We start from the raw sequence: 12,656 nt of genomic DNA, 5'->3' as shown, positions 1-12,656 counted from the left end.
CATAATTTATATCTCCTTATCTATCTCATGAATTATCTCTCCTTATTTGTCTATCTCATGCATAGCTCTGTTTACAGATAAGGTGGCCATACTTCTATCGACTTGGCTGATCGACTATCCAATTCAATAATTTTTGTCAAATCGGTGCTGCCAAGTGCCTGCCCGGTTGACGATGTGACCAATTTTGGGCCGAGCATGTCGACCAAACATGCTGCAAGATGTCGATCGGGTGCAGGGTGGTAACGAATATCAGGATGAGCTATAAATGAGACGAACCCTAGATGCTGTCCCCCCCCTAATGTCAAATGTGCCCCACAAGTGCTTGGTGCACGCAGTGTCTGTGTCTGCCGCTGCCTCTGGGCTCCATCCATACACGCCCCCCACGTGGTTGTCTGCGCCCACGTTACTCCGGCAACCACGTGAGGTGCATGTATGAAATGAGCCCGGAGCCAGCGGCAGCCACGGACAGGTATAGTGCATTGGGCACTGGGGGGCACATTAGATATTGGGGGGCCGGGTCGGCGAGTCGGCCGATGTGGCATCACAAGGTCGATTCCTGATTGATTTCAGCATGAAATGGATCGGGAATTGGCCTGCGGTGTTTGGGCAGCCGACAGATCTCTCTCTTACCAGATTTGATTAGAGAGGGATTTGTCTCGTTTGAATCTGCCCATCATTGCTAGATGTATGGCTACCTTTAAAGGATACCTGAAGTGACATGATGAGATAGACATGGGTATGTACAATGCCAAGCACACTAATAACTGCTCTGTTACTTTTTTTCTTTCTCTGCCTGAAAGAGTTAAATATCAGGTATGTAAGTGGCTGGCTCAGTCCTGACTCAGACAGGAAGTGACTACAGTGTGACCCTCACTGATAAGAAATTCCAACTATTAAACACGTTCCTAGCAGAAAATGGCTTCTGAGAGCAGGAAAGAGATAAAAGGGTCAGTAGTTCATAGATTTTAGCTCTGGCATACTTCAATAAATGTGTCATTGAGCAAAAACAATAAAACTGTTAAAACTTAAAAAGTAGATTTAAACATAAAAAAAAACTGTGGAATATCTTAAAAAGTCATTTTTAGGAGAAGGAAGATAGATAATTTTTTTTATTTCATTAGTTCATTTTTGCTTTGGGTGTCCTTTAAGGTGAAGAATTAGTAAACTTTGGAAATCAATCCCATGCTCTCTAAAGATCATTTTGGCATCAGTGTGTAAGCAGCATAACGCTGAGCTGATATCAACATAAACTCCAAAGCTCCATGCACCCTAGCCCTATAACTCCTTCTCTAGCGTGCAGTAATACTATAGAGCTTCTCTAATCATAAAAGCTGGTGGGTTTATCACTTACATTTATGATGTTCAGTTTGGGTAGGAGATTGCAGTCCGGTAGTGTTAGTTCATCACCATCCAGGAATTTCCTCTTGGATTCTGTCATTTTGGGGTCTTTGGCCAACTCGTGTGGCAGAGGAGTGCAGAGATGACGATCTAACAGCAGCAGGGAGCGGAGAAAATTCTTCTGCAAGTCTACAAAAAAATTTAAGATCAGGAAATAGGCAGCCTCAAACAGAACTAAGATAAATGTTACTAGCCTGTAAGTGCTATTTGTCCTGTTATTTTAAGACAAATGTCCACAGAAAGAATAAAGAGACTCTGTAACAAAGTTTTCAGCCTTATGTCTTCTATCCTATAAGTTCCTATACCAATTCTAATGTGCTCTGGCTTACTGCAGCCTTTTCTAGTTGCACTGTCTCTGTAATATATCTAATCTTCTTTTCTTTGTCAAGCTTTGTAGACCCAGAGAGGAATGCACTGCCTCTGCTGTGATAGGAACACGTTATGCACGCCCCCTGCAAGCTGTGTGCTTTGTTTACTCCTCAGTCTCTGCTCTCAGCTTCTGATGCAGTTTCTGAGACTGTGGGGGAAGGCAGCTGCCTGAGTGCCAGACTGGGGTGCAGATAATTCACTATGTAATAAAAGCTTGTAGTATACTGTAGCATGCAGGAAATCACAGTGACTCGATTTGGTATGTTTTTTTATTGTACAAATTGGACAGTACAGATTCTCTTTAAGCCTGGAAAAAAAAAATCAGTTTTACTCACTTTTACCAGCAGCCCCCTGCAGCTGTCCGTTGCCCTCTTAGTCACGATCGGATCCTCCTGTCCCACGCAGCCAGCTACTTTCTCTTCGCCGACAGGCCTGGCCACGCGCCTGCGCAGGGTGCTATTGCGGACAGGAACATGTAGAAGGAGACACGTGGCCAGGCCTGCGCAGGCGCAGTAAGCCTGTCGGCTGAAAGTGAGAGAGCTGGCAGCGGGGGACAGGAGGATCCGATCGTGACTGCGAGGGCATGACCGGTGGTGGGTCGGGAGTGTGTTGCTGGCAGCGTCCTGTTTTGCAATGAGCGATGTAGGCAGCACAGCTTATACTCGCCTGTCCGTCGGCGCAACTTCCCGTCTTCTCTCCACCGCCGGGTGCTCCTCCCTGTATCTTCGCTCCCGGGCGCCTCTGTCACGTCACAACCGCTAGAGGCCAAATACCAGAGGCCTGTAGTTCTCACGTAAGCTACATGGTACTACGTTCCTAGTGTTTAGCCTCTAGTATTTGTTGAAGAGAGAGGCAGGGGAGAACAGAGGCAGGGAGGAGCGCCAGCGGCTATGGAGAGAAGACACACCAGGAAGTGCCAGCGGACAGGTAAGTGTCAGCCTGGAGGGGACATAGATGGGGAGACCTGGCAGACAGTGCACCCAGATTTCACTTAAAACTATTGAATATCTGTATACAGTGTGTGGAGAGATTCGATCAGATAGATCACTGCCTGATCAGATAATGATGGCTGCATTGGCCAGTGTATGGGCAGCTTGACTGTATTGTGGGAGTTTTTGGGCAGTCTGTAATCCAAGTAGAGTACTGTTGCCATCATTGTAATAAAGCCCCTGACCAGTACCTGCATATGTCATGTATTACACTGCTGCCACATGATTGGCAGGTTAGACAATTTCTGGAATAAACAGGATAGGGGCTTCTAATAAAACACTCAGTGAGTCTGTGTGCTCTCCAGTGTCCTTCAGCCGTTAGGAACCTATTAAAGGGGAACTTCAGCCTAATCAAACGTACTGTCATTAAGGTACATTAGTTATGTTAATTAAAATTGATAGGTAATATAATCTCTTACCCACCCTGTATAAAAAGAACAGGCAAATGTTTGTGATTTCATGGGGGCAGCCATCTTTTTGGTTGAAAGGAGGTGACAAGGAGCAGGAGACACAGTCCCAACTGTCCTGTGTCCTGATCACCCCTCCCAGCTGTGCGCGCTAGACGTCAAATCTCAAATTCAAAATTTAAAAAAAAAATTGCACCAAAACAGCAGAACGAGAACATCAGAAATCCCATCATGCTTTGCACAGCATCAGGGGAAAAAATGCCCGGTCAGTTTTCTTCTGTGCAACTAAAAATGAGGCTTGGGTAAGAAAAACAAAGTTCTGATTCTGTAAAGCTGTTAAAGAAACACCAAGCCATTCAGTGCTGCTAAGTAGATTTTTAGTCTGGAGGTTCACTTTAAATAACACATTTATCTTTATATTTTATGCAGAGCAGGATTATCCACCAGCCAACCTAGGCAGGTGATTGGGGCCTCATTGGTATCAAGGGGCCCATCTAACACCTTATTTGACCTCTCTCCACTTCAGCTAACCAAAAGGATCACAAGGGGGCCCCGAATTTACTACCTTGTCTAGGGCCCCTTTACATCTTAATCCACCTCTGATTTTATGCATTAGAGTCTGTGTTGTATACTTACTGTCTTCATGGGGGGGGGACTGGTTCTTAACGTAGGCAGAGAATTTGTGGAAGATGTCATTCCCAGCTGTGGTGGATTCCTTGTACTTTGGGGTCATGCTGGGATAACTGGAGAGAAAACACAAGTCACTATATGGTAATAAAGTCCTGATATAATATACATGGTACTATGAACATAGGTGAACTCTTTCCTGACTCATGACTCTAACCTACCCGCCTAATGTAATCCCTTTCCTGCCACCTGACCACAACCTTGCCACCAGCAGAGTCCAGATTCTCCAGAATGGCCTTGGTGGTGATCCTTGGATTCTTAATCGCTTATCTCACTATCCTCCTGGTCAGCACAGGTGTCACTTTTGGCTTCCGACCACGTCCTCTGAGATTTTCCACAGTGCAGAACATCTTCTTTTTTTTTAATAATACTTTGCACTGTAGCTACTGGAATTTGAAAACATTTAAAAAAGACTTGTGAGCAGCCACAATGTGCAGCCGCAGGTCCTCACTCAGCTCCTTTGTGTTAGCCATTGCTGTCCACAAACCAACTGCAGAGAGCTGCTGTTTTTCACCTGTTGAGTTGATTAAAACAGCTGTTCCAAGTCAATCAGGGTAATTAGGATGCTTTAGAACAGCTTGGACTGTTTGTAATGGTATAGAACTTTGGATTTTCCCACAGACTGTGACAAGTTTGTGAAGGGTATGAATAATGTTGGACTGGACAGTTTTTTCTTAAATTTAAATAAAAACTGAGAAATGTTTTTTTCCACAATAATACCTCTTGTACATCGTCTTATCTTTTGGGAGACACCTATGTCATTTCCCATCAAAATATCCCTTGCTGGTTGAATAAAAGTAACTTTAAGTTAAAATTTGCCAGGGGTATGAATAATTATGGGCAGCACTTAAAGAGACACTGAAGCGAAAAAAAACCTTATGATATTATGATTTATATGTGTAGTACAGCTAAGAAATAAAACATTTAGATCAGATACATCAGTCTAATTGTTTCCAGTACAGGAAGAGTTAAGAAACTCCAGTTGTTATCTCTATACAAAAAAGCCATTATCTCTACGACTTTCAAAAGTCGTGGAGAGGGCTGTCTTCTGACTTTTATTATCTCAACTGTTAGTTAACTATTTACTTTTCCTCTGGCAGAGGAGCGGTCATTACTTCACAGACTGCTCTGAAATAATCATTTTGAATGCTGAGTGTTGTGTAATCTGCACATATTATAGAATGATGCAATGTTAGAAAAAACACTATATACTTGAAAATAAAAATATGAGAATATTTTCTTTGCTGCTAATTTTCTAGTAATTATTCATAGTACACAACCAATTCATTATATCATATATTTTTTTTCGCTTCAGTGTCTCTTTAATGTATAAATCTTTTATAATGATCTGGTCTCCGGTACACTATAAGACTGCCTGCCTTTGCTGCATGGTGTGCCAATTCTTCCCTGTAGAGATCTGCAGTACACAAGTCTCACCTGGGGGGCACTAAGTGCTCTTCCAGAAACTCCTCAATTTTGTTTGTGTCGGTTTTCACTTCATTGTCATAGAGGAGGAATGGAGGCTGAGATCCAGGAGCCAAGTCCTTCAAGACTTCTGGAGCTCTGTGCGGAACAAAACGGTACATTGAAGAATTATTTTTTCTTGTGTTCAAAATAACTACACAAAAAAAATAAAATAAAAACAATAATTAACTTCTTATCGTCAGGAGCAGATGAGTGTTGGTAATGTGTTGTACCCCCACTTTAAAAGGAACCCGAGGTGTAAGACCTACAGAAGCTGCCATATTCATTTTCTTTTAAACAATACCAGTTGCCGGGCAGCCCTGCTGATCTCTTTGGCTGTAGTAGTGTCAGAATCACACACTTTAGACAAGCATGCAGCTAATCTTGTCAGATTTGTCATAGACTTCTGATCTGCATGCTTGTTCAGTGTCTATGGTTTAACCATTTAGGGACAATGTAACGCATTAAAACGTCATGTTCGCCGCTATTAATGGCAACAGGACGTTTTAATAAGATGTAACTCTGCTGCTGTGTGCGAGCGGGCGCGCTCCCGCCGCGCGCGCACGTCGGGTCCCGCGGCTTGGTGATTGGACCAGGGAATCACATGGTCCCTGGGCCAATCAAGTGCCAGTAACAAGGCAGATCATTGTTACAAGCCAGTAACAATGATCTGCCTTGTAGTGTCAGTAAACAAAGTTGCTTTCTCCCTCCCAGCTCTTCTATCACCTCAGACTGCTGTCAATCAGCATTCAGAGGTGACAGGAGCTGTGAGGAAGAAAGACTGTGATTGTGGTAGGATTTTTATATTTTTAAATAAAATGTTATCCCCATACTTTTTTTATTAACCCCTTATCCTCCCCCTCCTTTGCCATTTACTGGTTTTCTGTTTTATTTTAGTACTTTTTAGTACTTCTTAGTACTTTTCTGTACTTTTTCACCCCTCTTTTACTCTTACTCTGATATTTCTATCTATACTTTCTTTCTATCTATATTCTTTCTTTTCATCTTCATAAAAAAAAAAATCTTTCTGTTATTGATCAATCGCTTGGTTGATCGATCGATCTGTCTGTCTGTCTGTCCCATCCATCCATCTATCCCATCCATCCATCTATCCCATCCATCCATCCATTCTATCTATCTATCTATCTATCTATCTATCTATCTGTCTGTCTGTCTGTCTGTCTGTCTGTCTGTCTGTCTGTCTGTCTGTCTGTCTATCTATCTATCTATCTATCTATCTATCTATCTATCTATCTATCTATCTATCTATCTATCTATCTATCTACCTATCTATCTATCTAGCAGCAGTGGGGACGATTCAGGGAGCGAATGGCACCCAACGAGCAACAGCTCTGAGTCAGATTCTGACAGTTCAGAGAGCGTTGGGCAGCCATCTCGCCGCTTCAGGAGGGATGATGAGTCCACTGTTCAGGACCCTTCAGAATCCACCGCAGGGGGCTCGGTGGGTAGCACAGCTGCAGCTAGCAGCACAGGCCAGAGGGGAACCACTGTCCAGGGCCCTTCAGATGCCACCGCAGGGGGGCTCAGTGGGTAGCACTGCTGCAGCTAGCAGCAGAGGCCGAAGGGGAGCCAGGCAAAGGCAGGTACGCCCACCGGTACCTGAGGACATAATTCGGGGCACCTGGTCACCCGCTAACCTTGTAGCACCCAACATCCAGGGCCGGCCCGCTCATGAGGCGGGGTGAAACATTTGCCTCAGGCGGCAAATCTGGGGGGACGGCACCCGCCTCTCCATGGACGCTGGGGCCGCCCGCCGAGCTGGAGGGGTAGCTGGCAGAAAGGGGGTATTGGGCCTAGCGGCGGGGAGGGGGGTCGGACCCCCCCTCCCTCGCCTGGGTCCCCCGATCTGCGCTCCTCCTCCAGCGTAAAGTACCAGCCAGCGTGCATATGATGAAGAGGCAACGGGCAGGGGAATCACTTACCTCTTCCGCGTTCCATCGTGCGCTCCACTGACGTCACTTCCGGCAACGCCGCCCACTGTATTGTAAGTGGACGGCCTTGCAGGAAGTGACGTCAGTGGAGCGTTGGCACGGAGCCTCAGAGGAAGCTCGTTGGAGCGAAACGGTCGTCAGGCGGGCTGCTGCCACCCCCACATTGCCCCACAGCCAGGACTTCAACAGGGTATGTCAGTTATGTTTACCTCTCTATGAAAAACATGTATGTTTTATGGATGAAGATTGAAACTGACTAAAACCACAATAAAGAAAAGCCTTGGAGCAGTGCAGGATTGCCTTTCTTCTTTTGTTTATCAGCTATACTATATCTAGTTCCTCAATCTGTGCACGCAAGAGGCGATACCCTGTACCCCAATACCGCAGAGTGGAAACACCCTGTACCCCAATACCGCAGAGTGGAAACCCTCCACAAGACCCGTATCCACTGTGCCAGCCGCTTTTGACTCTACTTACTGACCAATTTATATATTGTGATAACCAGGACAAATGGGCAGATAAAATGTGTGTGTTTTATGCACATTAGCAGTGTTTATTTTAAAACTATAGGGGATGAAAATGGAGAAATCGTGTATTTTTTCATTTTTTCCCTTGTTTTTCACTTTAAAATGCATAAAAAGAAAAGGTATTACTTAAAATAAATATCGCCTCCAAAAAGCCTACTTAGCGGCAATAAAAACAAGGTATTGATCAATTTGCTGTGATACGTAGTGAAAAAGTTATTGGTGAATGAAAGGGAGGAGCGCTGAAAGGTGAAAATTGCTCTGGTCCGTTAGGGTAAAAACCCTTGGGGGTGAACTGGTTAAAGTATTAGAGGCAGAGTATCCATAGAATAGCCAGGCATGTGCATTATTTAAAAGAAAACAAACATGTCAGCCTCCATATCCCTCTCTCCCCAGGTTCCCTTAGAGAAAGGCTAGGCTAGACGGCTGGTAAACTTACCGCACACAAGTGTGGCTAAATCAGTCTGCCCACCAACCAACCCCTGATATTATATATATATATACAGTATACTAGATTTTATGGACTATAAAACTCACTTTTTCTCCCCCAAAAGTGGGGAAGAATAGTCACTGCCCCTTATAGTCCAAATGCAGGGAGTTCCTGGCTTGTGGAACGGCTGCCAATACAAACCTCCAACCCGCCGGCATGTTGGGGACTCCCTGTACTGTGCCCATGCAGAGGACGACTCAGGGGACAAACAGAGGACACAGGAGACCATCAATGGACACGGGGACACAAAGGGGCATAGAGGGGGGACAGACACAAGCAGAACAGAGGCGGACACATGGAGACACAAGCGGTACAAAGGGGGCATAATCCACAAGATGCCCCTTCACCATGGATGCACCAGGTTTAGTATATATTTTTTCCCTCTGGTTTTTGTCCTCTAAACCTCGGTGTGTCTCATGGTCAGGAGCGTCTTATAGTCCCAAAAATACGTTGTATATATGTATTGAATGTTCTGCTCCCACGTTCCCCTTTTAATCCTCCATCTTTCAGCCTATCTTTTCAAGAATACAGAAACATACACACATGCACATATACACACAACCTCACTAAGGTCTTTGGCACTTTATCACGGTGAAGGGGTTTGTGTGTCTTGCAGGGACAGATTTAACACTTGAAAGCCTATAGGCACAGAAGTTCTGTCTCCCCAAACTCCGCCTCTCTACAGACCTGCAGATCCAGGCACGAACCCCTGTCGAGCAGCACCCCAAGTGTGCTGGCTGCACCAGGCCCCCTGGCCTGCCATCATCTCTATTTTAACCCTTCCTTACCATCCTGATATTTATCCTGATGTCACTGGATGGACGAGCCGGGCTGATGGGGTGCAGGGCGGTTTAATGGGCCCAGGCTGCAAGCCTAAGCAAGGGACCCCCATACAACTCCCCCTCCATAAGCACTACCCCAATGCTTCCTGAGGCCCCTTCACAGTAGCTGAAATTATAAAGAGGAAGAGCGGAGGGAAAGGACAAAGGTTATCTCCACTCTGCAAGACCTCTAGAGGAGCCCCGTCTGGCATTCTGCACCGTCTGCCTGGTGTGGGTGGGGTGGCTGTGCAGCCGGGGAAGTAACCGAACCTGCTGGCAGAGGGAGAGACAGGATCTATATACATACTTCCGGTTCGGTTCCAGCGTCTATCTCCTCCAAGCGGTTCAGTTCCAGCGTCTGTCTCCTCCAAACGGTTCGGTTCCCGCGTCTGTCTCCTCCAAATGGTTTGGTTCCAGCGTCTGTCTCCTCCAAACGGTTCGGTTCCCGCGTCTGTCTCCTCCAAACGGTTCGGTTCCTGCGTCTGTCTCCTCCAAACGGTTCGGTTCCTGCGTCTGTCTCCTCCAAACGGTTCGGTTCCCGCGTCTGTCTCCTCCAAACGGTTTGGTTCCCGCTTCTGTCTCCTCCAAACGGTTTGGTTCCCGCGTCTGTCTCCTCCAAACGGTTTGGTTCCAGCGTCTGTCTCCTCCAAACGGTTCGGTTCCAGCGTCTGTCTCCTCCAAACGGTTCGGTTCCCGCGTCTGTCTCCTCCAAACGGTTTGGTTCCAGCGTCTGTCTCCTCCAAACGGTTCGGTTCCAGCGTCTGTCTCCTCCAAACGGTTCGGTTCCAGCGTCTGTCTCCTCCAAACGGTTCGGTTCCAGCGTCTGTCTCCTCCAAATCGAGCCGAACTGATTGGAGGGGAAAGATGCTGGAACCGAGCCGCTTGGAGGACACAGACGCTGGAACCGAACTGCTTGGAGGAGACAGATGCTGGAACCGAACCACTTGGAGGAGGTATGTATATAGATCCTGTCTCTCCCTCTGCCAGCAGGTTCGGTTACTTTACTGGCCGCACAGCCACCCCACCCGCACCCAGGCAGACCAGACCACACAGGTGGTTGGACACAGACAGTGACAGCCAGGCAGCATCTGGATTCGAGCGGTGGGCCACGCAGACATCTCTGTTAGGCTGCCAGGCAAAGGGGGCCCCCCAGGGACTCTGTTGCCCCCTTTGCCTTACTTCAAGCGCCGGCCCTGATGGGGTGATTGGTTAAGGGTCGCTAAAGGTCAACAAAAATTGAAGGTGTTCGCACCTTAAGAGCGATTGCAGTTGTAAAATGGCTGGAATTTAATGGTTCTGAGTTTGGCCATTTGCGGGTGATCACAAACATCCAATAGGACATCACCACAGACATGGGTGATGCGTGTCCATGTAAATGTTGTGTGTCCCCGCATGGAATTCCATATTGGTGCTCATTTCCTGGCACTGATTGGGCATTATGGGATTGCCCACTGGATCTTCTTCCTAAGGTTTGGTTCTGTTGCTCCCAAATTGAACATGTGATATTTGGGGTGAATTTTGCCTGTACTAGAATCCAAACTGTGACACCAGCTGTTGTGTCCTGGAAGGTGCTGGTAAGCGTTCTGCCACATGAATAAATCCTTCTAATTGTGCCCGTTTCTTGCAAAATAGACCATGCATACAGTCGCCCCTGCAAGGGATGCAGCCACTGGGAGACCATGAGGTGAGAAGCCTGTGGGGAGGGGCCGTGGCTTTGAGCCCGTTTTTAGTAGCAGGAGGGGGTGCACTGTGCAGTGCATTGGGGGGCAGCAGCAACAACTAACCTGTACCGGGGCATCTATACCTGGGGGTACCTATAGCTGGCTACCTATACTGTATGTTTTTTTTTTTTATATTCTGCTGCCCTGCCTTTATAATTTTTTTTTTTTTGTTTATTGAGGGGGATGGGAAGATGGGGGTGGGTCATACAAAGTTTCGCTGGGGGCCCAGTGATTTCTAGTTTCACCCTGCATGCATAGTTCTATTTAAACGTTTGTTCCAGAGTAAATATTGTTTGGACGTATGGTATGTCACACGACGGCTAGAATCCGGAGTTTATGAAGTGAGCTGGCTATGTACACACGTCCATTCATGACTACAATACACACAGCTTCTAGGTGAAAGTCGACATTCCCGCGGCTAGCAGGACATCCTCCCTGCTGTATTTAGGACAGATCTTCCATGATAACAGCATGCATCGAAAAGGAATTCTAGACCCTCTGAAAATCTCCCATACCCATTCCAAAGTCCCCTCTGATTAACCTCATTTTATTAAAATCATGCTTCTGAATATCTTAAAGTAGAAGTCCTGAATCCTGATGACGTCGTATTGCACTCTCCTAGCAACAAGACTATTAGGGGGGATTGCCACTGCTTCCTGGACCAAGTGATGGCCATGGGACTACCCTTCTCATCATGATTCCTAGCGGTGACTGCAAGCTACTAATACCGAGTTTATAGTGACACCACCAGGGGAGTACCTTGCTGGGAGATCCAGGGTCAGTTTTGTTCTCCAGTCCCAGGGCCCCCCTCCAGTAGCCAACTCTGGCGTAAGCTATTTACCTCCTCCAGCGCCTGGTCAGTTCATCCTGCCCCATGCAGTGTCCTGCCAGCACTCTCTTCCATTCTGGTCTCCACATTTGTGTTTCTTCCTTCCACTACACCTATTTTAGGTAGCCAGAGTGGCCCACAGCATTAAGTAACCCTTCAGTAATTGTAGCCAGTGGTACCGCCCAAGTAGGCCCCAGTATAGGTAGCCAGAAGTAGTCCCCCACAGTGCAGGTAGCCTCCCAGCATAGGAAGTCAGAGATGACCCTCCGTTTATGTAGTGCCCCCCCAGGTATAGGTAACCAGACCAGAAGTAGAATCCTGAGTATAGATATCCAAAGGGCCTCAAGTATAGGTAGTCAGAGGTAGCTCCCTCAGTATAAGTAGCCAGTGGGCCCCCAGTACAGGAAGGCAGAAGGATCTCTGTATACAGGTAGCCAGAAGGACCCCTCCCCCAGGTATAGATAGGCAGAAGGACCTACCCCCAGTATAGGTAGTCAGAAGGACCCCCTCCCTCCCATCATAGGTAGACAGAAGCACCCCCCAAGTATAGGTAGCCAGATGTGACCCAACCCACCCTCCTATGCAGAGTATCGGATTCGGCAATAATTTTCTTTGTTTTTTTTTTGTAATTATGTCACAAAATTTGAAATTACAACCCGAAATTGCAATTCGTGTTAATCAGAAAATGCCTAATTCCTAATTTCGTGTTGTTTAAGAAATTACAGGAAAGACAAAATCTTGATTTTGCATTGTACATGAAAATTTGTCCTGAAAAATACCCGTAATTACAAAAATCTTAGTAATCACAAATTTTTAATCACAAAATCAATCCTAAATACGAAAACGACTGTAATTTGTGTATGGTCGTAATGACACAAAATTTAGCGTAATTTTCTGTGATTATAATGTTTCCATTACGATTGCAATTATGAAAACTATACGAAATTTTGTGAAATCTTAATAAGCACATTAGGATCATTATTATCGCCAATGGGCGCATAAGAC

At 46.2% G+C, this 12,656-nt stretch overlaps 1 protein-coding gene across 2 annotated transcripts in view; it reads right to left on the bottom strand.

The window, feature by feature from the left end:
- Positions 1 to 12,656, bottom strand: part of CLIC3 (chloride intracellular channel 3) — a 79,809-nt gene that overhangs the window by 2,476 nt on the left and 64,677 nt on the right. For both annotated transcript variants that reach the window (XM_068248776.1, XM_068248777.1), the window contains 3 exons: positions 5,288 to 5,413; positions 3,800 to 3,906; positions 1,352 to 1,527 (listed from right to left, as the gene is read on the bottom strand). In XM_068248776.1, the coding sequence (XP_068104877.1) occupies positions 1,352 to 1,527; positions 3,800 to 3,906; positions 5,288 to 5,413 (409 nt within the window). The remainder of the gene's footprint in view (positions 1 to 1,351; positions 1,528 to 3,799; positions 3,907 to 5,287; positions 5,414 to 12,656) is intronic.

The sequence above is a fragment of the Hyperolius riggenbachi genome, chromosome 8 (genome assembly GCF_040937935.1).
Source record: "Hyperolius riggenbachi isolate aHypRig1 chromosome 8, aHypRig1.pri, whole genome shotgun sequence".
Taxonomy (NCBI): Eukaryota; Metazoa; Chordata; class Amphibia; order Anura; family Hyperoliidae; genus Hyperolius; species Hyperolius riggenbachi.
This window is presented reverse-complemented; position numbering and strand designations above follow the sequence as displayed.